General features: G+C 35.4%; 5 protein-coding genes across 9 annotated transcripts; 3 read left to right on the top strand and 2 right to left on the bottom strand.

The window, feature by feature from the left end:
• Nucleotides 1-3,741: 3,741 nt before the first annotated feature.
• On the top strand, nucleotides 3,742-4,952 carry LOC120152278. Its single transcript, XM_039164537.1, has 7 exons — nucleotides 3,742-3,865; nucleotides 3,943-4,047; nucleotides 4,135-4,230; nucleotides 4,322-4,342; nucleotides 4,420-4,478; nucleotides 4,649-4,739; nucleotides 4,833-4,952. Exons 1-7 carry the CDS (start codon nucleotides 3,773-3,775, stop codon nucleotides 4,920-4,922), a joined length of 555 nt encoding a protein of 184 aa, XP_039020468.1. The 5' UTR covers nucleotides 3,742-3,772; the 3' UTR covers nucleotides 4,923-4,952.
• A 1,810-nt stretch (nucleotides 4,953-6,762) lies between these two features.
• Nucleotides 6,763-8,174, bottom strand: LOC120152277 (E3 ubiquitin-protein ligase RNF185-like). 3 transcript variants are annotated; one of them, XM_039164534.1, is made up of 2 exons: nucleotides 8,043-8,174; nucleotides 6,763-7,614 (listed from the first exon to the last, which is right to left on the bottom strand). In XM_039164534.1, exon 2 carries the CDS (start codon nucleotides 7,598-7,600, stop codon nucleotides 6,914-6,916), a length of 687 nt encoding a protein of 228 aa, XP_039020465.1. In that variant the 5' UTR covers nucleotides 7,601-7,614; nucleotides 8,043-8,174; the 3' UTR covers nucleotides 6,763-6,913. The 3 variants fall into 3 exon arrangements, with proteins under 3 accessions (XP_039020465.1, XP_039020466.1, XP_039020467.1); XM_039164535.1 differs by having other exon boundaries at nucleotides 6,763-7,610; nucleotides 8,043-8,171; XM_039164536.1 differs by lacking the exon at nucleotides 8,043-8,174 and adding an exon at nucleotides 7,714-7,836.
• Nucleotides 8,175-8,687: 513 nt separating this feature from the next.
• LOC120152269 (UPF0496 protein At4g34320-like) lies at nucleotides 8,688-10,574 on the bottom strand. Of its 2 annotated transcripts, none has more exons than XM_039164526.1 (2): nucleotides 10,270-10,574; nucleotides 8,688-10,085 (listed from the first exon to the last, which is right to left on the bottom strand). In XM_039164526.1, exon 2 carries the CDS (start codon nucleotides 9,983-9,985, stop codon nucleotides 8,816-8,818), a length of 1,170 nt encoding a protein of 389 aa, XP_039020457.1. In that variant the 5' UTR covers nucleotides 9,986-10,085; nucleotides 10,270-10,574; the 3' UTR covers nucleotides 8,688-8,815. The 2 variants fall into 2 exon arrangements, with proteins under 2 accessions (XP_039020457.1, XP_039020456.1); XM_039164525.1 differs by lacking the exon at nucleotides 10,270-10,574 and adding an exon at nucleotides 10,128-10,262 and having other exon boundaries at nucleotides 8,688-10,086.
• Nucleotides 10,575-21,213: 10,639 nt separating this feature from the next.
• LOC120152271 (NEDD8-conjugating enzyme Ubc12-like) lies at nucleotides 21,214-22,880 on the top strand. 2 transcript variants are annotated; one of them, XM_039164527.1, is made up of 6 exons: nucleotides 21,214-21,378; nucleotides 21,597-21,723; nucleotides 21,903-22,011; nucleotides 22,203-22,281; nucleotides 22,403-22,519; nucleotides 22,624-22,880. In XM_039164527.1, the coding sequence occupies exons 2-6, from the start codon at nucleotides 21,615-21,617 to the stop codon at nucleotides 22,759-22,761; spliced, it is 552 nt and encodes a 183-aa protein (XP_039020458.1). In that variant the 5' UTR covers nucleotides 21,214-21,378; nucleotides 21,597-21,614; the 3' UTR covers nucleotides 22,762-22,880. The 2 variants fall into 2 exon arrangements, with proteins under 2 accessions (XP_039020458.1, XP_039020459.1); XM_039164528.1 differs by having other exon boundaries at nucleotides 21,251-21,378; nucleotides 21,610-21,723.
• A 1,885-nt stretch (nucleotides 22,881-24,765) lies between these two features.
• Nucleotides 24,766-26,242, top strand: LOC120152401 (UDP-glycosyltransferase 72E1-like). Its single transcript, XM_039164621.1, has one exon. It carries the CDS (start codon nucleotides 24,803-24,805, stop codon nucleotides 26,240-26,242), a length of 1,440 nt encoding a protein of 479 aa, XP_039020552.1. The 5' UTR covers nucleotides 24,766-24,802.
• The last annotated feature ends 1,089 nt before the right edge of the window (nucleotides 26,243-27,331 follow it).

The raw sequence follows: 27,331 nt of genomic DNA, 5'->3' as shown, positions 1-27,331 counted from the left end.
AAATTTCGGAGGAAGAACCAAGTCTGGGACTAGACTGAGTTCCGCGACATCGATTTCATGGTAGTCATGGTCTCCTTTGACTACCTTTATTTGGTCCTCCAATTGTTTGATTTTTTCCTCCATCTTTCTCGCTTTGTCCTCTTCATCCAAATCTGGTACATGGTAATAACCCGGATTATTCTTAGAGTTAAATACAAAGGACGAGGGCTTTGCTTTTGCAGCAGATGAGTCCCCTCGAAGTTCTGGTAAGATTTCAGGTAAGATAACCACTTGCGGGGTAGGTTGTATAGTTACCCCTTCCGGTGAACCTGCCCCAGGTGCACTGGTCTGTTGTAGGCCAACTAACTTGGCAATGATCTGATCAACCAAGGACTCTTGGTTCTTTGTGATTGTTTCTAGAGTACTTCGACTATTTTGGTTTATCTTGTCTTCTAGCTCTTTCTGTAGTTTCAACATATTCTCCTCGATTTGTGTAATTCTGGCTTCCATCCTCTTCTTCTTCAAACGAGTGTTATGAGGATGGGGTGTGTCCAATGCTTGAGGCGGTGTATCCAGTATTTTCTCCCTTTGATGAGACATGTTTATGTTAGTTAATGTGAATGCAAAGAAAATAACAAAATGCAAAGAAAATAAAAAATGCAAAATGTCTAAATATATGATGCATGAAATGTCCGAGGCATTGATCCAAAAAATGTGCCTGTTATTCTGAATAACCCTTATTGGTGACAAAAGTGTTACGTCTGAAGAGACAAAAAACTTTTTTTTATGGTACAAATCTTGCACAGCTTCTGACAAGTTGATTCGTCTTTTTCACTGGTTGAATATCCTGTCGAACCATTCCGGCTCCTTTGGCTAAACTTGTGCAGGTGATGGGCTGCTTGCCCCAAAAGGGGTCTCGAAAGACTAAATCTCTGACTTTCACTCTATGTTGAGCTTGATCCAAACGAAAGTGCCATTGGAGCCCTCTATCTGAAGTTTATCGACTTGTTTCTAGAATTCGTCAATAATGGTCTGCAACTTAGCTGGGGTTTCGCCACTTGTTATCGTAGTTTTCAAAATGACCGTTTGGGTCAGCAACATTTTCCTCGTCTTGCCCCTGCAACCTTTGCCTCTGAGTATTCTTTGACCACGGCTGGACTTCTGAGCTTTTTATCTCTTTGTATTATAACCCCTTTTTCCATTAATGCATATTATTCATGTTTAACAAACACATTTTTGGTGGATCAACACATCATTTTAAATGATGCAAACGATGAACAAAAAATAAAAGAGAACAAAAAAAATAAAAGGGTTAGTGAGGTAAATCAAAAAAAAATGAAAAATCCTACCCCACATGATATCTACCATGCATGCTTTAATTCCTACCTGAACATGATCTCTATCCCGCATGCTAATTTCAAACAAATCCTAACCGCATATTTGTCTGGTTCGCATGCTTTGAACAGAAAATAAAGCAGGAAACAAAGCAGTATAGGGTTTGGAATGAGGTTTTGGTATGGGCTCTAATTCCCTATACTCTCTCGGTTTAGGTTCTAAAAAAGGTACTCGAGTTCTCCTTGCCGGTGCCCCATTGGGCTTGCCTGACCCTTAGTCCTAAGCCCATTACAAGCTTGCGTGGACTAAGTTAAACTCGAGAGGACACATTCCCTTATGTCTGTGCGGTGAATAAATTCACACGAAGACGTAAGGTATATGAATCCCGAAGGCTACTTGCTAGGCATATGCGGTGAATAAATTCACACGAATGTGTCGCTTTCACCCCACTTAAAACGGGTTCGGAGCTCGGGTTTAGAGCTTAGAGATGACAATTTTGAAAAAAATATGAAATCATTAAAAAACGTCAGTACAACTATTTATTTGAAAAATAATCAAAGGTAAATAATTAGAATCAAATAAACAAATTAAAATTTAAACTTGTAATTTTCGCTAAAAAAGACAACCGGAAATTAATTTCGACCTATCCCCAGCAGAGTCGTCAAGCTGTCGGAACCGTCTTTCGGTTGGGCCCGGAATTGGGCTTCGACTTGAAATGATTGAGTTAGGAGTCGCCACCGATCATTTTTAAACGATATTTAGGTAGATCGGACACCATTTTACCTGATCTGCGTTTTACCAGAAATATGTCGGGCTCGGGAGTCAGTTACGGTCAAGTAAGGATTAACACCCTTGAACAACCCTTTCGATACCAATTAATTTGCCGGTTGTCTTTATTTGTGAAAATTTGAAATTAAAATTAAAATTTAAAAACCCGATTCAAATTACTTACCTTTGATCGAAAAAATTCCACTGAAAATGCCAAAATGTTAGATGATAAAATAAAAATAAATACGAGGGAAGAAAAATTCTAAGATAAAATAGGTAACAGAGAAAATTAAAAGTTAGTAAAAAAGAAAATAAACAAAAACAATAAAAATAATTAAAATAATAAAAGAAAGTCAAATGAATAAAATAAAAAAAGACAAAATGGTTAGTTTTTAATAAAAATAAGAATAAAATAATAAGTAAAATAAATAAAAATATATTCAAACTAAAACCGTGAAAGAAAAATAATAATAAATAAAACTGAAATGACAAAATTAAAATAAAAGTAAAATAGAGGGTCAAAATTAAAACAAGTGCAACTAGTGACCATAAGGTGAAAACTCAGCTAAACTAGGAGGACTTAGGGATGATTTGACCCTAAATTTAATGGCTTAAACGTAACACTAGGAAAGAAAGGGGATCTAAATAGGATTAAACCAAAATTAGCGACACAAAAAGCTGTGAAATAAGGAGTTAACATGTGGTTTACCCAAAACCTAAAATAAACAACCCAACCTTATCACTCTAGTACACGTGCAAAGCTTAAAAAATGCCTCCCCTCTTCCTTTTCTCTCTATTTTTCTTTTAATCTCTCCTTCTTCTTAACCGGCCGACTCCACACCCAACAGCAACAGAGGTAAAGGTAAACTATAAATCCCTAATTTTTTGTTTTGTTTATTATTATTATTATTATTATTATTTAAAACCTCGAATTAGCATACAATGAACAACGAAGAACTAAAACATAAAATAGATCATATTTCTCATTTGCATTCCAAAAATTTAATCGACTAAACCAAGAAATAAAAACGAGAAAGTACCTCCCTTTTGAAATAATTTTCGGATCTTTTTATTGCTAATTGCTGATAATCCCCCTTCTTGAAAAAAATACAAATGTTTCTCACTATTTTCTCTGGGATTTTCGTGTGATTTCTTTTGAGCTTTTTTCATCTAGTAATCGTCTGATATCGTCCGTGCTTATGTGTTCGATTACATGTAATTTATAGGGTTTACAAAACCTTATTTTTGGGTGTTTAAGTCCTAATAAAACACTAAGTTTGTTGTTGGTGATGAACGTTGTCGAGAAATCCGGGAATGAAGTTGAGAGACGTGCGGCTGAAGGGGAGAACGACGTTGCTGGGTAGTTGATCATTGTTGGGCCACCTGGGCTGCTGGATATTGTTTATTTTTGGGTGGTAGCTCTTGTAGAAAATCTGGGCCTGTAACATGTAGTACAAAATAAATGAAAAATAATATTAGACAAAATTTAGTGTCTTCAATAGTACATATTGTAAATCGTGCGTCCAGTTTTTTTTCTCCCATTAATTAAGTTTAAAAATAGATTTAGCGTGTTTAAAAGATGTGTAAGTGGACACAAACCTAATAATCTCAACAGTTAAGGATTTGTTGTTATCTTTTTAGGTTTCGGGTTTAAATATATTTGAGGGTAGCTAAAAGTGGCACATCAGCTATGGAACTTGACCATGATTCATCATCAGAAGATGAATCGGCCCAAGTTTCATCGAAAAAATCCGGCACTCAACCTATGCCGATCCCGAGATCCGTTAGTCTTGAACCTGCATTGATGCAAGACTTTTTTTTTTTAATGTAACCTGATAGCTGAATTGGTTCATTTTCCAGGCTGCAAGTTATGGTACATTCCTGGCTGCCTCAATCAGCTTACCCTTAGGAAGTAAGGCATGGATGGAAGCAGGAACTGGCTTTATCTGTCGACGACTATTACAAGTATTGTTACTGATAATTCTAACTCAGATTCGAAAAAAATCGGCCCATGTAACTGCATATTACTTAAACCATTAGTCTCCATTGCAGGAACACGGCATGGAGCATAGTGCCCTGGGGCAGTGGCTGGGATGGCTAATGGCTGCCGTATACATGGGCGGTCGAATCCCTCAGATATGGCTAAATGTAAGCATTGATCTGAAATAGGAAACCATGGATTTCTTTCTCATTGTAATTGTTTTGGTTCCTTAACAAATAATTTTCTTTTCTTGACTAGATCAAAAGAGGCAGTGTGGAGGTAATTCTCTGAACTAAACCTATGTATGTATTAGAATATGAAGATTGAATTTGCCTAAACCTGTGGAAATCATATAGGGTTTGAATCCTCTCATGTTCATCTTTGCACTGATAGCCAATGCTGCCTATGTGGCAAGGTCAGCATTGTCTCAGACGATCTATTTCACTCACCGTTTAAAAAACAAGAATGTCGAACCGGTGGTCTCACAGTTTCGACATCAAGTCCGGTTCTTCGAACATTGATTTTTACATTTTTACGTACTCTGATCTATAATCATGTCAAGCTTCACTTTGAATGTTTCCACAGCATTCTAGTGAGAAGCAGCGAATGGGAAAACATCAAGCCTAACATGCCATGGTTGCTGGATGCTGCAGTTTGTGTGGCACTCGACTTATTTGTATCCTTTTTGTTGATTCTCTTACAACAGTTGGAAGATTTTATTACAGTTTCTGCTCACACGAACATGAAACCTTAACATTGTTTATAACAGATCATATCACAGTATATATATTATAAATATTTCAGAGAGACAGTTAACATTGATGGAGATTACATGGAAGAAAGCAAAGAAGCAGAGTAGAAGGGTGAAAGTTTAGACGATAACTTCCTGTTCGCTTCTGTTTCTGTAGGTTTCAATCGGCAAACTGAACTTTTATTCTTATTAGCTGAACCGATTTCTTCCTCCTCTCTTTTCCCTTTTTTTTCTTGTTTACAAATTGTGTCAATTTTATTTATCAATTCAACTTTTTATTCTTTAATTTTATTTAACCAGCGGCGTCATCGATTTTAATGTTGGTTGCCGTCCGTCGATTATCTTTTTTTTCTTTGTTTATTTATTATTTTAATAAAAATAATTATTTCTTTGTGACATATTCTTTACTTTTATGACACGTTATCTCTGTCTTTGTGGCATGTTTTCTTCTACTTTTTGATAGTTTACGGTTTTTTGCCGTTATTTTTGTTTATATTTTTTTTCAAGGTTGGATTTGAAATCTCTACGACTAATCAATACGGCGCTTATTTGTTATTATGATAATCTTTTCAACTTTGGACCCTCAGATTGATTTGGATACGCATTTTACGTTCATAAATAATTTTGTCACGTCGCTTGACTCTAATTTGCGATTTGTCGGTGGTCTTTCAGTAGCTTCATCCTCTTTTGTGGTTCGTTTATCGATACAGTCAAATTTATTCGTATCTTTATTTTATTTAAGTTTTTTGTTAGATTTTTTTCAACATTTTCTTTCTTTGGTCTTTATGTGATCTAGGTAGCTAGTTTTTGTCTTAATGGTAATAAGAAAATGTCATAATTATATTTTAGATTTACGGTTTTGCTTATAAATCTTCATTGTAATTTTAGATATTTTCTATTTTTAATAAAACTAACGATTTTCTATCAAAAGAAATATCTAAACCATTACTTTTGTTCCATTTTAATACTTAAAATCTTACCTAAAATTTAGTTTATATTTCATTTTGATACCCATCATTAAAAACTCAACAAAATTACTGATGTGGCATATATTATATTTTTCAACGATAATGTAATATTGTCTTATAATGACACATCAACATCATTGTTAAGTTTTTAACAACGATACTAAAATAAAACATAAATTAAATGTTAGATGTGGTTAGAAAATGAAATCTAGATGCCAAAATAGAATGAAATAATAATTTAAGTGCTAAACATGTAATTTATCCGTTATTATAAATTAATCTTTATATTATATAGATTAAATAATATATGCAAATATAATATATAAAAATATAAGAAACCGGATAAAATCAAACTCAAGTCTTAAAAATTTAAATCTAAATTTAACCTATATTTTAAATAGGCCAATTTATTTTATCTAAATCCACATCTTGAATCTAATATTTTTACCAAATCTTCCCAAATTTCGAATATTACTTGGAACGTCAGCAAATAGCCCAACCCTTTCACATGGATACCGGAATGTTCATACAGGATTCAGGTAAAATAAGTCGAACTTTTATTCAATTTTAATGGTTTTAAATTTTCAAATCCCAATTCATTACTTGGTGCGTGCATGAACTTTTTGGATCCACTGTTTTACCGATATATATATATATATATATATATATGTATATAGATAGATATATCTGAAGTCAGATACAAGTTTAAGAAACAACTGTAGCTTTGAATGAATCTAACAAGAACTTATGAACCCAAATGGTGTTTCAGAGAAGATGAAAGCCATCAAATGTCCATAAAAATATGGTAATTGCAAATACATTGCAGACCTAGAAAAGTACCAACATCGGAACAGTTTTCCACTCCGTTATTGGACAAGATTTTCATGCTCTCGAGTAGAATAGGATATGCCGAATCACTTCTTCACCGACGACAATGGTACGCCGAACAAGCAATCACAATGTCTCCATGTCTCAGGGGGGAATGGAAAACTTAAACTAGATTTTTATTTTTGAAAAGAGGAAATGACACTGGTTTGAGTTGTTTTTGAAGCCAAAAACGTAATCTACAGTGATGTTGCTATATTTACAGATACTAAATAACCACCACTGGCCAAAGGATTGAAACTATTTTCACCAATAAAGCAGAGCAAGCAAGACAAAGAAACCAATCAACAAAAGAAGATTTTTCAATACATTATCTGCCTGCTGCCCTCCAGTCGTCGGTGGGGGGAACCCATGAGCATGAGCATGTCCACCATGAAACGTATGGAATCCATAAGGAAATCCTGAAGGTGTTCCATACACAGCAGGATCTGGATATCCATGAAACTGAATATTGAACAAGGATGGCAATAAGCCTCCAAAACCCATTGTGAAGTTACCGATCCTTGCAGTTGCCATCGGAACAAAACCTCCCATTAGTCCAAACCCGTAATTCACAAACTGGTTTGTTTCCGGGGGTGGAGGAGAAGCAGTTGCTGGTCTTTGTCCTGCTGGGCGGTTAGGAATTTCCATGCCTAGGTACGATTTAGAGCGGGGGTCGGTCTGGTTTTTGCCCCTGCCATAAAGGGGAACAAGTTTTTCCTCTTGTATGAGGGCCTTGCAGACGGGGCATTCTTGACAATGAGAGTGATGGTGCAACCACCGGTATAGACATGGCCAGCAGAAGAGATGGCCACAAAGTGTGACAATTGGATCTTGGGCCAATTCAAAGCAGATATTGCATTCGAAGTCACCGGCATCATTAGCAGTACAACCACTCGAGCAAGATTGACTTGCGGGAGGCATGCTTGTCGATTCCCCAAAACCACTCGCCATTGCTTATTATATACCTAAACCAGTAGATCAAAATATCATGAGGAAAATGCACGAAAAGGCAAAAAAAATTCTAGAAATTCAAGTTATGGAATGAATAAAGAAAAAAAATTCACCACTTTCAGTCAATCACAGCAAATCCAGATCCCAATTTTTGAAGAATATAACCACAAACCTGATAGAACTCTAAAAAACAAATCTTTCGAATTCATCAAATTATCCCATAAATGATACAAATCATTAACATATATCAACAGTTTATTAGATCTAGGTTAAAAAAACGAAATCCCTAATCTATAATCAGAATATTAATGGAATTTTAAAAAACCCAATAAAAAATCAACAAACACGATCGCATCTGCATTCATCACAGAGTATAATCTAACAAAAGTATAAATTAAAAGAAAAACGTAAAAGATCTAAGAATTAGGTAAAAGGAACTAACCTGAGAATCCAAAGAATTGATTGATAGAGTCAAGGGACAAGTTTCTTAAATGGGTGTAAGGTAGTTTCGGGAAGATTCGAGGTTACTCCAAAATTTCCGTGTTGTTTATTCCAAGTCTAAGCCAATTTAGAGAGGGAATGGAAGATTCTTTATATACTATACAACTTTAACAGAATGACAAAGAAAAACAGTGGGGTCCCATTGTATTTCACAGAAATTCTCAGACGGATTTAATTATTTTATAATTTTTAAATAAAATTATTGAAAACTATTATATTGAGGATATAACATAATTTCAACCAATTCATCTATAATCACTTAATAAATATCTTTTTTTATATAAAAAACTTTCATTCATAAATATAACATGATATATTGTTAGTAAATTTTTTTAAAAAAAAATGTTAAAAATTACTCAAATATTTTAGATATAATTATTTAATCTTAATAAAATCAATATTTAATATAAATTTGTAATTCGAGTTTCTTCACCAATTGGTTTCGACCTCCCTTTTCCCAACTTGAGCCGAAATTCATGACCCGGTCCAAAGAGAAGTTTGGTTGAAACCATCCAAGCCGAAGCGGAAACCCAGATCTAAACACTGGACACAATCAGGGAAGATGTGAAATCGAACCCAAATTAGATTGACGGAACAATGTAATTGATATATATGATCACGTCCAGATCTACTCACTCGTAGAGGTGGAACTTCATTAACTCTAATTGAACATAAAGTTAATACAACGTAAACACAGCAAAACATACGTCATTGCTAGATTTCTAAATGGCCGGAACCAGTTGATGAACTACCAGAATCTTTCATCATCTTCTTCAAAACCACTGTCCTTGCCATCCTAATATTACGGCTACATGTATCGGCCTGTTGACCCAATTCCTCGATGGTCGTCATAAATGCTTCCAACTTTCTCTTGATCTCATTGATCGCGAGCTTCAGTGCATCTTCTTCTGCAAGTGCAAAACCGGCATCATGCAATAGTGATTCCATCTCAATTTCCAGCTTCCTGATAAGCACTCTTATGTTTTCCAAGTCATGGATTGTGAAGTGAGAACGACTCCACATTTCGTTTATTAACTCCTTCTGCCCTTTCAGATCGTTCTCGTATCGCTTCCAAAGCCAATTGCACCATTTACCGACCGAACCGATAGGTGCCAGGGCAGCTGCCAAAGCTGCTACAACGGGCGGTGCAGCTATGGCTGCTGCCACCACAGAGAAGATCACAACCGAAACGAAAGTGGCTACGAACAACACATTGGACACTCTCCTCCATGTTTTCAAAGATTTCAACTTCTTATCGAGCTTTCTCTTCCGAGCTAGTAATTTATGCAGCAATAACTCCTGCTGCCTACGAACTGAATCGAACAGTATAAAGAACTCATTAGTGAATGGCACCTCTGCTGCTTTAAATTTCCCTAGTTCCTCCAAAGTCTTCACAAATTTCCTCTCACCATCCCCAACTTGTAAACCCGCCTCTTCATCAAAATTCCTAACAGCAAACTGAATAATTAACTGGTTGTTTCGAGCACGTTTGAGGCAATTCTCAAGAGCAGCGCAAAATTCTAATGTCTTTTTACTGTTGTCAAAGTATTCCTCAACCAAAGAAAACAAGTCGGGGTTTTTCCATATATCTCTCTGACGTTCCAAAATGATTTTCACCGCTTCCTCGTTGGTTTCAAGAAGACATCCGATAACCTGTTTGAGCGAGTCAAAAGATAAGGATCGAACATTCAAACGAGCAGCGAGTGTGCCAATGACATCGTTAGTGCGTCGATGGAGGGTGGCATCAAATTGCTGCAAAGTTGAATCCTTTCTACAAGCAGCCTCGTAGGAGCTCAAGTCTGATTCGAACAGAAAATCGGTCCTGCCTTGTGAAGATACTTCTGGACCACTTACTGTTTTGCTAGATTTGCATCCCATCATCATAGCTGATAAAGATTCAAATCGTGGTGGAGAAGATCTTTAAAACCCAGAAATAGTTTTCAAGTTTTAAGTAAAACCCAGTAATCAAGTAGAATCCTATTGGCCTACTTAAATGAAAACTTGATTTTTTTGAAGTGAAACAAAATAACAAAAGAAAAAAAAATAAAGCTTGGGTAAGATCTTAAAAACCCAGAGATTGTTTTCTAGTGTGGAGACTGGAGACCAATTAGATCGAGATGATAACAAACCAATTATCCCCAAAGGTTAAAAGGATGAACTTAAAGTACCTTAATTTCAGCTGAAAAGTGAAAGATTCGATGGTTTCTAGAGCCCTGATTTATCCTCACCTGAAATCCTTGGCAGATTGTAAAGATCGAAAACCAAAGTTGACCACAAACAAGCTATGATGTAGAACTTAAGGAACCATCTTGACACACAATTACTAGGAATGAGAGAGGAAAAAAGGGGGGTTATGAGAAGGAAACTGAGAGAAAAATAATTGTAAGACGGGAAAGATAAGAGGAATGAAGTCCAAGGTGTGTCTTTTCCCAACAACCATACATGTTGAAGGGTAACAGTAGAGTTTGATTTGTCTAGCGTTGTCAGAAAGAATGAAATAGAATTGGTAAAGCTTTAGGGCCAAAAGCCAGCCCAGTGACGTCTCGGAGCCTTCGAAGCTACTTCTCAAGGTGGTAGGAACTTCTTTTTGGACAAACTACCATATTGATTTTTTATTTCTTTCAAATTTCATATTTTAAATTCTATTATAAATATAAGGGTTAACTACTTCAAATATCATTTACCTTTAAGTGTGGGTTTGAAAATGTCACTCACATTTCAATTTTATTAATTTTAACACTGACATTTATGTTTAACTCTAATTATGTTATCCGTCGTTAACCTGTTAACGGGACGCTAACATGGCATCTTCTTGCCGTGATAGTGATGACATGGACGATTTCATTAAAGACATTTAATCCAAATAAGTTCCTTGTTGACATTTTAACAATTTATAAAATCTTAATTTGTAACCCTAACCCTAAATCCCAAATTCATTTATCTCATTCTCTTCTCTTCTCATCAACGACAGAAATTAAAAATCACAAGAGAAAGTTTGATGGTGAAAGAAGCATAATGAGACGGTGGATATCTGGGGCGTTTTTCCTGATATATCACCCATTGGTTTTATTTTTCCCTGTCAGACATCGTTCAGACTATATTTCCCGATCTAACACCCTTTGCAGTAAGACGTGCCCCCTGAAGTGCGCCTTATGTTGACATGGAATATACGTGTGTAATGTGCGGCCCTAGGGCGCGCCTTACGCCACATAGGGGTATAGCGCGGGGCAGGGGTCGCTTCTTACCTTTAACTGATACAATTATGTATGGCGCGGTGCAGATACCGCGCCTTGTATAATTATAGTAACTTTTATCGGCTATAAATACCTTCTCCCCCGTAAATTTCCTCACATCTTCCTCTCAACCTACAAATTAATATAACAATTCTCTCAAAGAGTAAATAATTTCGACAATCTTCTCATATTTGATTCAGAAGTTCGTGTGATTATTCGTTATAGGCTAATTTTGTTATAATTTTTTCCTTATTTTTTATTATGATTATTTGAAAAAATATTATACTAATTGTTTTCAATTAATTTCTGTGTTTGTAAAATTTGAAAGCGGGAGCATACGTCAGAATATTTTTGTGGTGCAGGTAATAATATAAAATTATATTATTTAAATTATTTACGTTTATGTGTAAAAAAATTATTGTGTTATATTTTCGTTCATATATTATTTATTTAATCAGGTTTGTTTCAATTATTTTTTTTGCAGATATAATATTGTCGCACTTTTAAACTCTAAGAATAGTGCGACTTTCAGCTATTGTTTATTATGATGGGGAAATTTGAGAAGATGAAATCGGCGTTGTTTTCGTATCAAATGAGTGTGTTAAAATATCATTCAAGAGAAACATAACTCTTGAGGAGATGATAACAAAGATTTCGAGGAAGGTTCATGTTGAAAGTAGTAGAAGAATGTCGTCGTTGCAGTACAGATTTCCAACATCATTGTTGTCATTAACTTATACAACATTCAAACTATCGAACAATGATGATGTTGAAATGATGGTTAATTCTCAAAGTAATTATTCAAACACCGATATTGAGATGTATGCAAAGTTTGTTTAAGTGTGTGTTGTTTGGGGTCAATCATTAAGCTCCCATTATGGGCTGGCTGAACAAGTTGATCAAGTTGACAGCCCGACTACAGTAATGTGTAATGATTTTAATGTCATAATGGGAAATCTGCATCATGGTATCATCACATCAACTTCAATGGGGAGACATTCATCAGCAACTCCTTAGGATATGTATCGAGGTGGGTCCACGAACAATCCATATGACAACACCGCGTCTCGTTCAATAGGAAGACATTCATCTGCAAATTTCTTTGACCTTAATATGGAGATGCCATCGACACAACAATCTGTGCAGTTTCTATTTGACACGATGGCTTCAAGCTCTAGGGGGAGGCATTCAACTGTGAGCTTTTTCGATCTCAATATCGATATGCCTTCTAGTTCAAGGGGAAGACGTGCAAGTAGTAGGTTCTTCGACCTAAATATGGAGAGCATGGAGGAACTATCATCTCTACCAGAAGAACCGCTTCGTGAGCCTGGTGTGGATGGTGCTAAGACTAGACTATTCATTAACCCAGAATCACCGCAATTCAAATCCGATGATGATGATAATGTAGATGAAGTTCCATCAAATGTGGCACAAAGTGACCCTCCAGCACACATGTATTAAGCTGATTATGGTGCAATGTACGGGCCATAATTTGCGGATATGCCTCATCTCGGTAACTATGGATATTACTCATCAATAAATAATGGTGAGTTATCTTTAGGCATGGAGTTTTCAAGCAAATAAGAAGCGATGATGGCCATAAAAAATACAATATTCGTAATTCTGTTCAATTGAGAGTCGACCGCTCCACGATAGAAAATATGTATGCTACTGTGTCCGACGTGAAAACGGATGCAATTGGATGGTTCGCGTATCGAATAGGAAGATGAAAAACAACAGATGGAAACTAACAGTATACAACGGTTATCACACATGTTGTGCTGGAGGGTCAACCAAGATCATCCCAACTTGGACTCTGAAGTGATATGTCAAGCCATCATGCCCATGGTAAAAGCAAGCTCTCGTATAGTTGTTGCTGTGTTGATTTCAGCTATACAATCGCAGTATGAGTACACTGTCTCCTATAAAAAAAGCTTGGTTGGAAAAACAAAATTCCATTGTCAAACTTCATGACGAATGGGATGCATCTTATAACGAACTTACAGGTTGGTTTAGGCTGGTACGGAGGTTGAATCCTGGGACAATTGTGGACTTCGAAACCTCTTATGCATACCATAATGATCGAGTTCTTCACGATCGATGTCAATTTTACCTGGTTTTTTGGACTTACCCACAGTGCGTTAATATTGTCAAATACTACAAGCATGTGGTCCAGATCGATGGGAGTTTCTTGTATGGAAAATACAAGCAAGTTTTATTATTGGCAGTTGTCCAAGATGACAATCGCAACATTCTTCTAGTGGCTTTTTCTCTTGTTGAAGGAGAATATACATATTCTTGGGCTTTCTTCCTCCGAAACTTACGTGCACATGTTATCATGAGGGAAAAATATGTGTCATTTCATATCATGGAGCTGGGATCAAAGCAGCAATGGAGTCTTTGGGTCCAATGTGGCAACCACCCTTTGTCCAACATAGGTATTGTCTCCGACACATTGCTGCAAACTACCATGGAAGGTACAAGAAGAATGATGAGCGTCAATTAATTGGGCGTATGGTTAAGTGAAACTGATGTAGTTTGTTTTCTTTTGATCATTTTAATTTTGTAAAGAAAGCAAGTTAGTAAGTTATACATTTTTTGATCAGGTTACGAACTACTTCCTCAAACGTTTGAATCAATGCTTCAAGATTTGCGGGCGAAAAACGAGGAAGGATACGATTACATCAACCTCATCGATAAAGAAATGTGGATGAACGCATATGATGGTAGATATCGATATGGACATATGACGACCAACTTGGCTGAGGCAATCAATTCAACCTTAAAGGGTGCACGGCACTTACCTGTAGCGACTTTGGTAAAAACTATATATTTTTTGTTTGGGGATGCTTTTTGTGAAGCTCGGGAGTACAAGCTCAAACCTGGATGCAAGGCGGTCATGTCTATCACCCTAAATTAGTTGCAGATCTACAAAAATAAATTGTTGCATCAAATGGAATGTCTGTAACAAGCTTCTCTAGAAGGCATGAAATGTTTCGTGTCACAGAGTTACCGCGACCTCTTCAAGGGATTGAAGATGTGTCGTTAAGAGTAAATCTACGGGGACAGAACGTACGACTGCGGGTTTTTTCAAGCTCTGAAGTATTCATGCTCTCATGTGATAGCAGCTTGCAGGCATACACGTCAAGACTATAACTGTTTTTTGGATCCCGTATACCTATTATCTGAAGTTTTTAAGGTATACGAATTTGAGTTCCCCCTATATGTAATGACAAAGACCCTGATGAGGTTCAGGATTAGCTTCCGATTGTACCAAATCTGACTTTATTGAGGGAGCATGGTCGTCCAAAATCCAATCGAATTCATTGTGATATGGATATTCGAGAAAGATCTAGACAAGATAGACGATGTGGGCATTGTAGAAACCCAAGACACACTAGAAAAACATGTCCACTTCTGTTGTCATCAAGAAACAATTGATTAGGAATTGATATAGTTGTTTATCAAATAATAATTCTTGTACTTTAAGTTGCATTTACTTAAAGTTAATGGCATTCGATAACCCTGATAAAGATTAAAAAAATGATATTGAACGTTGGCGTTATATGTGATTATAATAAAAGAGATAATAAGTGATAAACTGAAGAAAGTTATCAAACTCAATTATTAAATTTTATCAAACTAATAACAATTTGGTATTTGTATATAATTTTAAATACAACAAATTTACAATAAGCATTAAATAGTAAATGATAACCAAATTACAATAACTGATATTAAATGGTAATAAACAAAATTAACCAAAATACATTAACAAAAAGTCCAACAATATTAACAAAATAAATTAAAAAAATTAACCAAAATAAATTAACGAAATAAAGTAAGTATTAAATTATAAATAAAAAAATTACAATAAAAAATCCAATAAATAACTAAATACAAATATAATAAAAAAACAAAATCTATCGATGCCTGCGATACGAATGTGTTTCGCAGGGTGGTGATTGTCGGTCTCGAGGAGGATTTATTCGTATCACTGGTTGTGACTCCTCGCTATCATCACCATCGTCATCGTCGTCGTCATCTTCGTCGTCATCGCCGTGAGCAGCTGCATTTTGTTGATGAGGAGCTAATGACGATGAATCACCTCCAAAGAATAAGAACCCTAGAGGTGTATGACTGACTATCCCACCGGCCTGCGAAAACTGGGAAAACTCATAAAACCTAGACATCACTGAGTGTGAAAACTGTACAGGAAGTGTCTGTGCTGCGGCCATGGGTGATGAGGCTGCACCCGCCAAATATCCAGTATATGAACTCCAAGTCATATCTGCAAACATAGACCCATAATATCCTCCAAGAGGGTCATAAAACTCTGTGACGGTGGTAGCGGTGGGGTCATAAAACCATGTGAATACAATGGCGGCGGTGGCATCTAGTAATAAAAAGACGGTGGCGACATCATATATGGCTGTGGTATGTAAGTCGATGCAGACGGTGCCTGCTGTGAAGGTCCTGCTGGTGCAGTTGAAGACAAACTGGAAGCACATGTTCTCCGTCCACGAGTCGAGGAACGATGGTGTTGTGTCGGTGAACGTCTCTGTCGACATCGCTGAAAGATCCGCCTTCGTGCATCTTCGAAAAGTATAAACGATTTCCCGTTACTATTGAACCACTCATAATAACCGTCAGCAGCCGTCAAGAGGTCATAAAAAATGGGCTCTCTACAGGGAAGACGCCAATGTCAATCCTCCCACAACACGACCCACTCATGATGCTTCACCAGTCAATCTGTATCTGACTTGCCACATCTATTTGTGCTATGCAACTCGTTCATATATTGAGGTACTTCCGAAATTGGTTGAAAACAACCAAATTGCAGGAGCACGCGATCAGTGGAGTCCCACTCGACGATCGTATAACAAATCAAAGGGATCATCGCCATCCAAACATCTGATGGGCCCCTCAACTCAGGTGGAATCACCATCCTTATATCATCTCTAGAATATGACACCCATTCAAACTAAAACAAATATATATAATTTTTATCAAAATAATAATATAATTATATAACAATAATATAAAATCGATTTTTAAACATTAAAATGCATACATGTATGTCAACCTTCTGATCCATTAGCACCCTAATTTTTTTTCTAAATCATCAGGTAGCTCCTGATGATTTTTCCTATCAGTAGACCATCTATTCAAGAAAAAAATTATTATACACTGTATAAAATGATTAATATACGAAATCAGTTTTATAATTACCTTAATAGTAGCGGAAATACGAATGGGTTCTTGACAACGGGACATAAAAAGGGCAATCGATGCCATGCCCAAGACTGCAGCAGCAAGATACATCCACCGATAGTATTTTTCCTGTAAGCATTCGCTCGACACATCTTCCTGTACATGAAAGCCAAAACTTCCTAGCCCCAATTGAGTGATCCAACCAGACAAAAGTCGCCAAGATGTGGCAACCATATATAGTGAACTTGGTTGCGCGATTTGTCCGGCATCAGCAACCCTCTTATCAGCTGCAGTATGCATGCCCGTGCATACATTTTAACTTCATCATCAGAGGTGTCCTCGCTCAACTCCCAAAAATTGGCATCTAACCAATTTAACGGTATCCGACCACCGTTAAAACTTTTCGGGACACGTCCTAGATAATCCCGGCACAAAGCAGTCCAGGAACCGTGCGCCATCCCCGATATTACATCTCCATCCATCGAAAGCCCCAAGTGCATAGAAACATCCTCAAGTATAATCGTGCACTCTCTGCACAGAAGATGGAATGTGTGGGTCTCCGGCCTCCACCGTTCCACTAAGGTAACAATAAGTTATGGTTCTATCTTACAATGACCCTCATATCTACCTATGTGACCGAATCCAACCTCTACTAAATACGGCAAGACACAGCTAGGTATCACTAACTTAAGGTTCCTAATAAAAGGATCTAATACACAGTCCCTCTTCTAAAATTAAATAATTACAAAAATTAATTTTTAAACTAATAACATGCATTAAATAAATAAATAAATTATTACTAATAATTTAAATTAAATTAAAACGTTAAAATGTTACTATATCAGCAAAATGTCTAGATATATGATTTTCATCTAAGTGAAGTAGACCACCTTCCATTTTATATCTACAAAAAAATTAATTAAATAAAATATTTAAATATTTAAATATTTAAATAAATTACAAACAAAAAATTAAATATAATAAAATATACCTTAAATAGTTATAAGAGAATATAAGAGTATTTGAGAGAAGTTGAGAGGATTTGGTGTGATGAAAGTGATTGAGAATGGGGGTATTTCTAGGGAGGGATGGGGGTGTGAACGACCGGGGTAGGTGGATAATTAAACCTAAGGCGTGTCGTAGGGGGTGCGCCTTTCTGACGCGTGTCAGATTTAAAGGTAAGGCATGACCCCTACCCCGCGCTATACCCCTACGTGGCGTAAGGCATGCCCTAGGGGTCGTGCTTTACACACGTGTATTCCATGTCAGCATAAAGTGCGCTTCAAGGGGGTGCCTTACCCTACGTGGCATCAGATCAGCGTAAAGCGTGCTGCAAGGGGCGCGCCTTACTGCAGAGGATGTTAGATCGAGAAATATAGTCTGAACAGTGCCTGACAGGGAAAAATAAAACCAATGGGTGATATATCGGGAAAAACACCGATATTTGGCTCAACGCCCTTGTCTGGTTAGCTTTTCATAAAGTGAAGCATTAAATTAGGGATTTTGTGAAGTTTTCGAGTAATTGAAAACAAGAGTGAAAGAAAAAGGAACATTGAGATAATAAGAGAGGAACCAACTCTAAATTAAAGAAAATGATGAAAATTAAAAAGGTATAAATATGGAGAATGGTCTTCTTTTGATAGAACTAGTTGGAAAAGGAAAAAGAAAATAATATAAGGTGAATCTACAAGGAAAGATTTTGTGAGTTTGGGTTAAAAACTCAAAATTTTTAGGGTTTTATAAGGGAAGTAAAGAAGGAGAATTTTAGAATACGTAAGTAAAGATTTTGTGAGTTTGGGTTAAAAACTCAAAAATTTTAGGGTTTTGTTATGGAAGAAAACAAGGAGAATTTTAGAATATGTAAGCAAAGATTTTGTAAGTTTGGGTGTGGGATTTAATCTGTAAACAAAGTTAGCATATTGATTGGGTGTTTAGCTTTGGTTCCTAAAGATTTATGGTTTGAATCTCATATAAAGCTTTTTTTCCATCAACAAAACGACACTATTTTGAGCTTTTTGAGCATCAAAATGATCGTTGCCAAAATGACTTCATTTTGGTGAGGAAGCCACATCATTACCGTCACGGTAAAGAGATGTCATGTCAATGTCTCGTTAACAGATTAACTGCGGAGTGACATAATTGAAATTAAACATAAACGTCAATGCTAAAATTAGTAAAATTAGTGGTTTTTTCAAGCCTGTGCTTAAAGGTTAGTGGTATTTGAAGTAGTTTACCCTAAAAAAATAAAGTAAAAAGACATATGAGGCCTCTGAACTTTCTAAAAAAACTAATGTGGCCCTCATCCTATTTTTTTGGATCAATACGACTCTTTAACCAATGTTTTTCTTTATTGACCAACAGTTTCGTTAATTTATTTTATTATAAATTGGGTAAATTACACAATTCATCACTCAATTATCTTCTTTTCTATTTTGTTCACTAAACTCTAAAAGTTTTCAATTTCTAAAACTTAAGAGACTTTAGGGATTAAGGTTCTAGTTAACCAATTTTATTTTAAAGGTAAACGGTACAAATAATATTTTTATTTCGAGAATAAATTATTAATCATGAGTTTTTTGTAAACCCAAAATAATTTAAAGATAAAATATCAATTTACTTTTTTTTATATATGTTTTCTTCCCCAAACGTATCTCGCTTCCCTAATTCATCTCTAACTATATTGGTGATCTCCCAACCGTAGGAAATGGGGCCTCAAAGATAAATTTGGAGGTAACTTCCAGACCCTTCGATTGCACCATAGAAAAGCTTTCAGAAGCTCGATCCTCCGTCGACTGTTTTACGAGTCGGGAAGGTGTAGAAGAGGCAATGATGAGAAAGAACGATACCATGACATTGAAAGAGATACCAAGGGAAGAAGATGAAAGTAGTGGGAGCTTGATGAGATTTGGAGATACGAGTCTGGTGAAGACCGAAATACAAAATGAAGGGAAAAAAGAGGAAACAAAAGTGGGAAGCCATGCATTATTGGTGGAAAAGATGAAGGAATTGGAGATGATGGATGTTGGTGATATGGAACACGTATTGGATGTAGAATAGGCAATCTATTATTATTCCCGACATAAAAGTCCCGTGTACCTCTCAATTGTCGACAAGTTCCTCACGGAAATGTACTCTGAATTTTTCGTTCTAATGGCCTCTGCCGGGATCGATTGTTGCAAGCGAAGATTTGAGTTATTAAGGATGCTGAAATCATGTTATTTAGTATCTTTTATTGTGTTTATGAATATGTTTTTTTCATCCTAAACTCTTCTGTTAAGTGTTCTTGCCTGCATTTTTCTGTTGCTTTAGCTTTTTCTGTTTCGTTTCAAGTTACCAATAAACCATTTAAGTTTTATGTCGAGAGTTCGTATTCGATACGTTACAGATCGAAAAATCATCATATATCTAATTAATTTATCATCATATAATCCTCCAAATTTATTTTTGAGGCCCCATTTCCTACAGCTGGAAGATTACCAATATAGTTCAGAGATGAAGTAGGGGAAGCGGCGGAGAAGATAGATATGGGGAAGAAAACATATTTTGGGTTTACAAAAACACCCATATTAGTAATTTATCTCTTAAACAGAAGTGATCATTTGTGTAGATTACCCTTAAAATAAAATGGGTTAACCATAACCTTAGTCCCTGAAGTCTCTATAGTTTCCGAAATTAAAAACTTTTAGAGTTTAGTGACCAAAATAGAAGAGAATAAAATCGTTGAGTGATGAATTGTGTAATTTACCGAATTTATAACAGCAAGAATTAACGAAACTGATGGTCAATAACGAAAAACGTTGATCAAAGGGTCACATTGAGTTATTTTCTCAAATTAAAAAATTACATTGATTTAAAAAAATAAGATGAAGGCCACATTAATTTTTATTTTAAAATTCAAATACTTTGAATACCTTTGTGCCTAAAAATATTAAGTTGTGCACACCCGAGACGGCGAGACCAACTAACTTGAAAACTTTATCATTTTGAAAATATAGTATATATCATATCATTAATTTAAACACGTGATATGTTTATGTTAGTATTTTAAAATATAACTTATTATATCGATAATAAATGTTGATTATTAAACATTAAGTGTTTTAAAAAACAAAATATAAGTTAAAATTACTATTTAATTAAATGTTAAAGCTACTTTTATCATTATGCTCACTCTAAATTAATCATGAAACTTTTGAACGTTTTATTTTATCTCTAAATTCATCTAAATATAAACTTAATTTAAATTACAATTTAACTTACTTTTTGTCTTTTTTGCAAACGTATAATAATATAACTTGACCGAATGATTTTATTAACATGAAACATTATTAACATATACTTATAATATAGAGATGATATTGAAATATTAAAAACAATAGGTCAATTTAGAATAAGAGTAATAATTTAAGGATAAAATTAAAATATTTAAAAATTTAAAGATGAACTTAAAATAAAAGCTATATTTTAGAGATAAAATTGAAATATTTAAAAATTTAAAAATCAATTAAAATAAGGCCCATAATGTGAGGTAATATGGTACAATTAACTGTTATTATTATTGTGGATTTTCTATCCCAATAAAATTATCTGGATTGGGCTTTCCTCACAGTCCGTCAATTGCCATGGGAATCAGTGGCTGTTACCCCCCAACCCCACCAAGTTATACATGTAGCTAAAATTTCCTTTGAAAATCACGGACTTATTCTCGTCTCTTTTCACTCATCCCCGCCGGCGCAGCCACAGAAGCGTCTCACTCACCGCTCAGTGTCAGTCTGTCTTTCTGTTCTGACCCAAGCCCTCTCTTGCCTTCAAGCCAGGAAATCAGGTCAGGTAATTTGCTAAGCCCTAAACTCAACTTGAATTTTGATTTTTACTTTTGAGTCACGACACAGATTTTGAGACCACTCTGCTATGTTTCATTTTCTGTTTCCGATCCTACTGCTTGTTACTTCATGTTTACTTCATTGAGAATGATAATTTTTTTATCGGTTTGACTCTGTTACTAAATTCTTCTAACAACAATGTAAATTAAAAAGAAACGTTTTTAGCATTTATTTGTAGGAGCTATGATTAGATTGTTTAAAGTTAAAGAAAAGCAGAGAGAACTTGCTGAAAATTCAAACGGCGGATCACCTCTCAAAAAGCAAACTGCAGGGGAGTTGCGTTTACACAAAGGTTTGTTTGTTTACTAAATTGTTTTTTTTTAAGAATCCTTCAATTTTGTTGCAACCTTCTTTAGCTTTCTTAAGGATTGAATGGGATTGAGCATTGCAGCAACTGGATTTAAGAGGATTTGTATGATCTAGGATCGAATTAAGGATTTACAGATTTATAAATTTCATATCATTTTGCAGATATTTCTGAGCTTAACCTACCCAAATCTTGCTCCATAACGTTTCCTAATGGAAAAGATGACCTGATGAACTTCGAAGTTACAATACGTCCCGATGAAGGACATTATCTGTAAGGAATTTCTTTCATTAATTGTATCTTAAAATGAGCAACATTTTGTTCTATAGCATAATATATTGATTAAAATTATTCTTAGGGAGGAAGTAATGTTGTTCTTACATACAATTGCTTTACATTCGGTTTTTTGTTTTTGTATTAATAAATCAAACAAGTAATCGCCCAACTGACTGCTGTTTTCTCAGTGGTGGTACATTTTTGTTCTCCTTCCAAGTTTCTCCTGTCTATCCGCATGAGGCACCGAAAGTTAAGTGCAAGACTAAGGTAGACCGGCTCATCTTATTTACTTCTAGGTCCCCTGATTCTTTACCAAATTGATTCTGCTTACTTTACATTTTCCTTTTATTATAACCTGGCTTGTTTCATGTTGTACTCTGATTTCCAGATATACCATCCAAACATTGACTTGGAAGGAAATGTTTGCCTTAACATCTTACGCGAAGACTGGAAGCCCGTGCTCAATATAAACACCATAATCTATGGATTATATCATCTTTTCACTGTAATAACTATCATATTTATAAACATTAGTTCTTTGAATTTGCATCCACCTCCTCTATGCATTTGTATTGTATACATCTGATATCCGAACCATTTTTTGTGAAGGAACCGAATTACGAGGACCCACTAAATCATGATGCTGCTGCAGTTTTGAGGGATAGTCCAAAGTTGTTTGAGTCTAACGTGAGAAGGGCTATGCATGGTGGCTATGTTGGGCAAACCCATTTCCCACGGTGTATCTAGTTTTTGCAAGGTAGCACAAAGTCCACTTAAATTTCCATCGTTTACATAATGTTTGAGAATAATTTTTCCTGAAAGATCATTTACATTTTTGCTTAACCAAAGCTTTCCTAATGTTACCGCATGTTGCTGAGGGCGTATATAGTATGTTAGTATGGAACTAGGATGGACTGAACTTTATGCATTGGCTTAGAACATGACATTCGTCTTTGCTTCTTACACCTATGTTTGCTTAAAACAAAGCAGCTCGCAAATGCTGCAAACTATAACTGCTAAGACAAGCAGCACAGCTTTGAGTTGCAACAACTAAGCATTAGCTTAGAACCTTCCTACTGTAGACATTCTCTTTTGCTCATTTCTACTTTCTTCCGTACCGTTTAGGCCCTCCATTTAGACCAAGTGAAAGCTTTTCATGCTTTCAAGATTTGGGTACTCTCGCTTGTGGTTTTCTTGCTTTAGTCCTCTTCGGTGATCAAAGGGAGTATTGTTCTTCCTAGAGGTCTTGGGTTCGAACAGCTATGTATGCGAGGTGTGCGTTGTCAATTGATAAAAAAAAATATTAATAGATACAATTTTATAACCGCCCCATATTATTAAAAAAAACATTTCTGCTTTTAAACAACATATATGGTTGTTTGGAAACATGAATTTCGAATTTTAGATATTGGTAAAAGTTTACATATATATTATGAATTTTTAATTTAATCTAATTATATTATTCAATTTTTATTACTGATAAATTAATCTACTTATATTAACACCGTTATATTTTTTTAACTGAAGCTCATTTCATCTTTTTTTCTTCCCACCTCATTAACATATTGATTAGTTGGTATTTTTCATGAACCATCTATAGCCTAAATCTTCGTTTTTCTCTTCTTTTCCCCCTAAAAATCACCATCTTCACAAGTAAAATGTTTGATCCAATTATTACTTGAATCAGCTAAAAGAATCACATGAAGAAATGCAAGTTTTATTAATTTGATCGACTGTACTGAAAACGAAAAAACCCCTTATAGTCCCCTTGGATTTAGAAAACATATTAAAGTAGTACAATCAAACGAATTAAATGAGCAAATAAATGCTCAAGGGGCAACCGGCAAGATAAATACCACGTAGTAAAAAAAGTTAGGAAAGGGAGGGAGCCGCTCTCTAAGCCCCTATATATTTAATTCATAGTACGGTAGCATTGGCTAAAATTAAATTAATTCAAATCTAAATTTAGAATAAAAACAAAACCAAATTAAAATATCACATGCCATGTTTGAAAGTTTATATTCTGCCACGTGGATTCGAAAGTAAAAGTAAATATAAAATCTGGGATTTAGAAAATGAATAAATATAATGACATATAACTAATGACAATACTTGTTATAGTATTCATTTTGTTTTTATTTATATATTAAAATAAAGAAGTCAACTTTGTTTCTATTTGTTTTGGTATAATACATTAGATGATATGATTTAGATATGTTTTTAATACTAGGATTCAATGGATAAGATACTAGATCTTTTAGTCAGATCAAAGTTTAAATTATGATATTTACGAATAGAGTAAATTAAGTTAAGAGAGTCATCTTTATATTAGGCCTATACGTTAGTATATTAAATTAATAGATCAAAAATTGATGGTTATAAAAAAATGTATATTTTTTAATAAAATTATCGTTTTAATATACTTACACAAAAAAATTAAAATGGATTACAAACGGATAATAAATTAAAGGTTAATTCATTATTATTATTTTCGAAATCATAATAGATGATTGTTGTTTTTATATAAATGATTAATTGTTTGAACATGTGAGATTTACATAATTGATTCTCTATGGAAAAAACTTATAATTTATATGCAAAACTTGCATTAAATAAAAATTTGATGCTTGATACAGAACGAGATTTTCAACACTTATAGCTGGATATTTTATCTATAAATAACAGTTATAGCTGGATCTTCTCTCTATAAATAACACTAAAGCTTACCCTATTCTTCATCGCCTCTCTTTCGTTAATTTCTAACTTAGCTGTCACCAATCTTCGTTCAATGGAAAGCACAATGCCCCATATAGCCCTCCTTGCAAGCCCTGGAATGGGGCACTTGATTCCAGTGCTAGAGCTTGCCCAACGCCTCGTCTCCCATCAAAGCTTCAAAGTGACGCTCTTTGTCGTTTCAACCGACCATGCCTCCATCACAAACACCCAACTTCTTCAATCACTGGCAGACTCCGATGACGATGGTGATCTCCTTGATATTGTTTTAGTCCCTTTCGTTGACGTTTCCGACATAGTCGGACCTGGTGTTTCGTTTGTAGACCAAATAGTGGTAGCCGTCCTACGGTCTTTGCCGTTTCTCAAAACTGAAATCTCTAAGATGGAGTCTCCTCCCTCCGCTCTAGTCGTCGATATGTTCGGAACTAGTGCTTTGGGGATTGCCGATGATTTCAACATGTTAAAGTTCGTGTTCGTAACTTCTAACGCAAGGCTTTTTTCAGTTATGTTGTGCACGCCGGAGATGGATAGAAAAGAGATCGATGAGCATGTAAAGAACCAAACGCCACTCAACATTCCAGGTTGCAAGCCACTTAAGTTTGAGGATACCTTCGAAGTTTTTTTCATGGATCCCAGCGGTCCGTCGTATCAGGGATTTATCGACGCCGTTATTAAAATGTCTTTGTCTGATGGGATCTTGGTGAATACTTGGGATGAACTCGAACCATTTAGTCTTAAAGCCTTGAAAGAAACAAAGAAGGCACCCATATACCCGGTTGGTCCACTAGTGAGACCGACTAAAAAGTCTGTTTTATGTAATGAAATAATAGATTGGCTCGACAAACAACCGAAGGAATCGGTGATTTATGTTTCCTTTGGGAGTGGTGGAACCTTATCAACCCAACAAGTTATAGAGCTAGCTTGGGGGCTGGAACTTAGCCAACAAAGGTTCGTTTGGGTAGCTCGTCCTCCTATTGAAAATGACGCAGCAGGGAACTTTCTCGCTTTGGGGAATGGATCTGATGGCACCCTAAATTACCTGCCTGAAGGGTTTTCGGCTAGGACCCAAGATCTTGGACTAGTGATCCCAATGTGGGCACCTCAAGTGGAGATACTGAGTCATCCCTCGATTGGTGGGTTTTTAACACATGGTGGATGGAACTCAGCCTTGGAGAGTATAATTAATGGGGTGCCAATGATCGTATGGCCGCTTTATTCGGAGCAGAAGATGAATGCTGATATATTGACGGAAGATATTGGAGCAAGTATCCGAGTAACAATGAAACCTGATAGAGTGGTGGGGAGAGAAGAGATAAGATCGATGGTTAGCAAAATAATGATAGATCATGAAGGACGGAACATACGAACTAGGATCAAAGAGCTAAAGAATAGTGCAACAAAAGCTGTGGTCGAAGGTGGTTCTTCTTATACTTCACTGTCTCAACTTGCAGAGATTTGTATTCAACGTCTGAAAACAAAGGCCTATGGGGCTTGAATCCTTGATCAAGTTCTAATACATACATACATATATATATGAATAAAAACCTGTACCCTATCTTTGTGTTAATATATTTTGGTCAGCATTAATCTTAATATCCCATTTAGTTAAAATTAACCTAGTCGAGAGGTTGCGGTACGCAACTGGAGGCTCTAGCCGCAGGTGCAGGAGTCTACTCCAGGGGCTTGCCGGATATCAGTGGCGATGTGCCTTTGTATCCGTCTATCATGACATTTGACGATCTGATGGATCAATATGCGGTGAAGGTCTCACTCTCCGGTGCAGCAGAAAAGAGAGGAGGTCAAGTGCTGGATGTAACTAAGTAGGCATTTTTCAGTGCAAAAGCATCTGCTTAAGGAGACCATGTTACTATTTTTTCACTTTCCTTTTTATTTGATTATAATCTTTTCTTCGTGTTTCGTTTGTTTGAGCTTTTTATTAACTTCTGTCTATTTTTGGATGAATTAGTGAACCGGTACAAAGTCTTTAGCTCGGTATGATTTATACGAAGAACCGTTAATTCAAAAGAGAGTGATATGAACATATATCTTTTTCATTATATAGCTTTCTTTCTAACCTGTAGAGTGTCCATTTTATTTATGAAATTTAACTATGATTATTTCACCACCTTAAGAAAAAAAATTAAAATTATTAAGAAAATGTCACTATTATAGAAAGTTGTTAGTCGCATCTATAAAAAATTAATAATAATATTACTTAAGGAAATTTAATTAATGGAATTTTTAATTATGAGAATTCAATTAAATACAAAAATTTTATAAGTAAATTATTATTTTAAATTGAGGATTAAAAAACCACTAAGTCAAAATTCAAAATAAAATAAAAGTAAAAATATTCGGATGGAGAGAGCCGCTCTCTATTGAGTTTTTTCACTATTGAAAGTTATACAATAGTTCTTTAATTATAAGGCATTGTTTTGTTGAGTCATTCGATTATTAAAAGTTATAAAATGATCATCCGACTATTCATATGTTATAAATCCATCATTTTTTGTTAAAAAATCAACGATAATTTAAGTTGGACATTAATTTGTTGACTAAGATATAATTGGGAGGACACAGACAA

Source organism: Hibiscus syriacus, unplaced genomic scaffold, assembly GCF_006381635.1.
Source record: "Hibiscus syriacus cultivar Baekdansim isolate YM2019G1 unplaced genomic scaffold, ASM638163v2 tig00111088_pilon, whole genome shotgun sequence".
Lineage (NCBI taxonomy): Eukaryota > Viridiplantae > Streptophyta > Magnoliopsida > Malvales > Malvaceae > Hibiscus > Hibiscus syriacus.
Note: the sequence above shows the minus strand (reverse complement) of the source record. Positions and strands in the feature narration are given on the sequence as shown.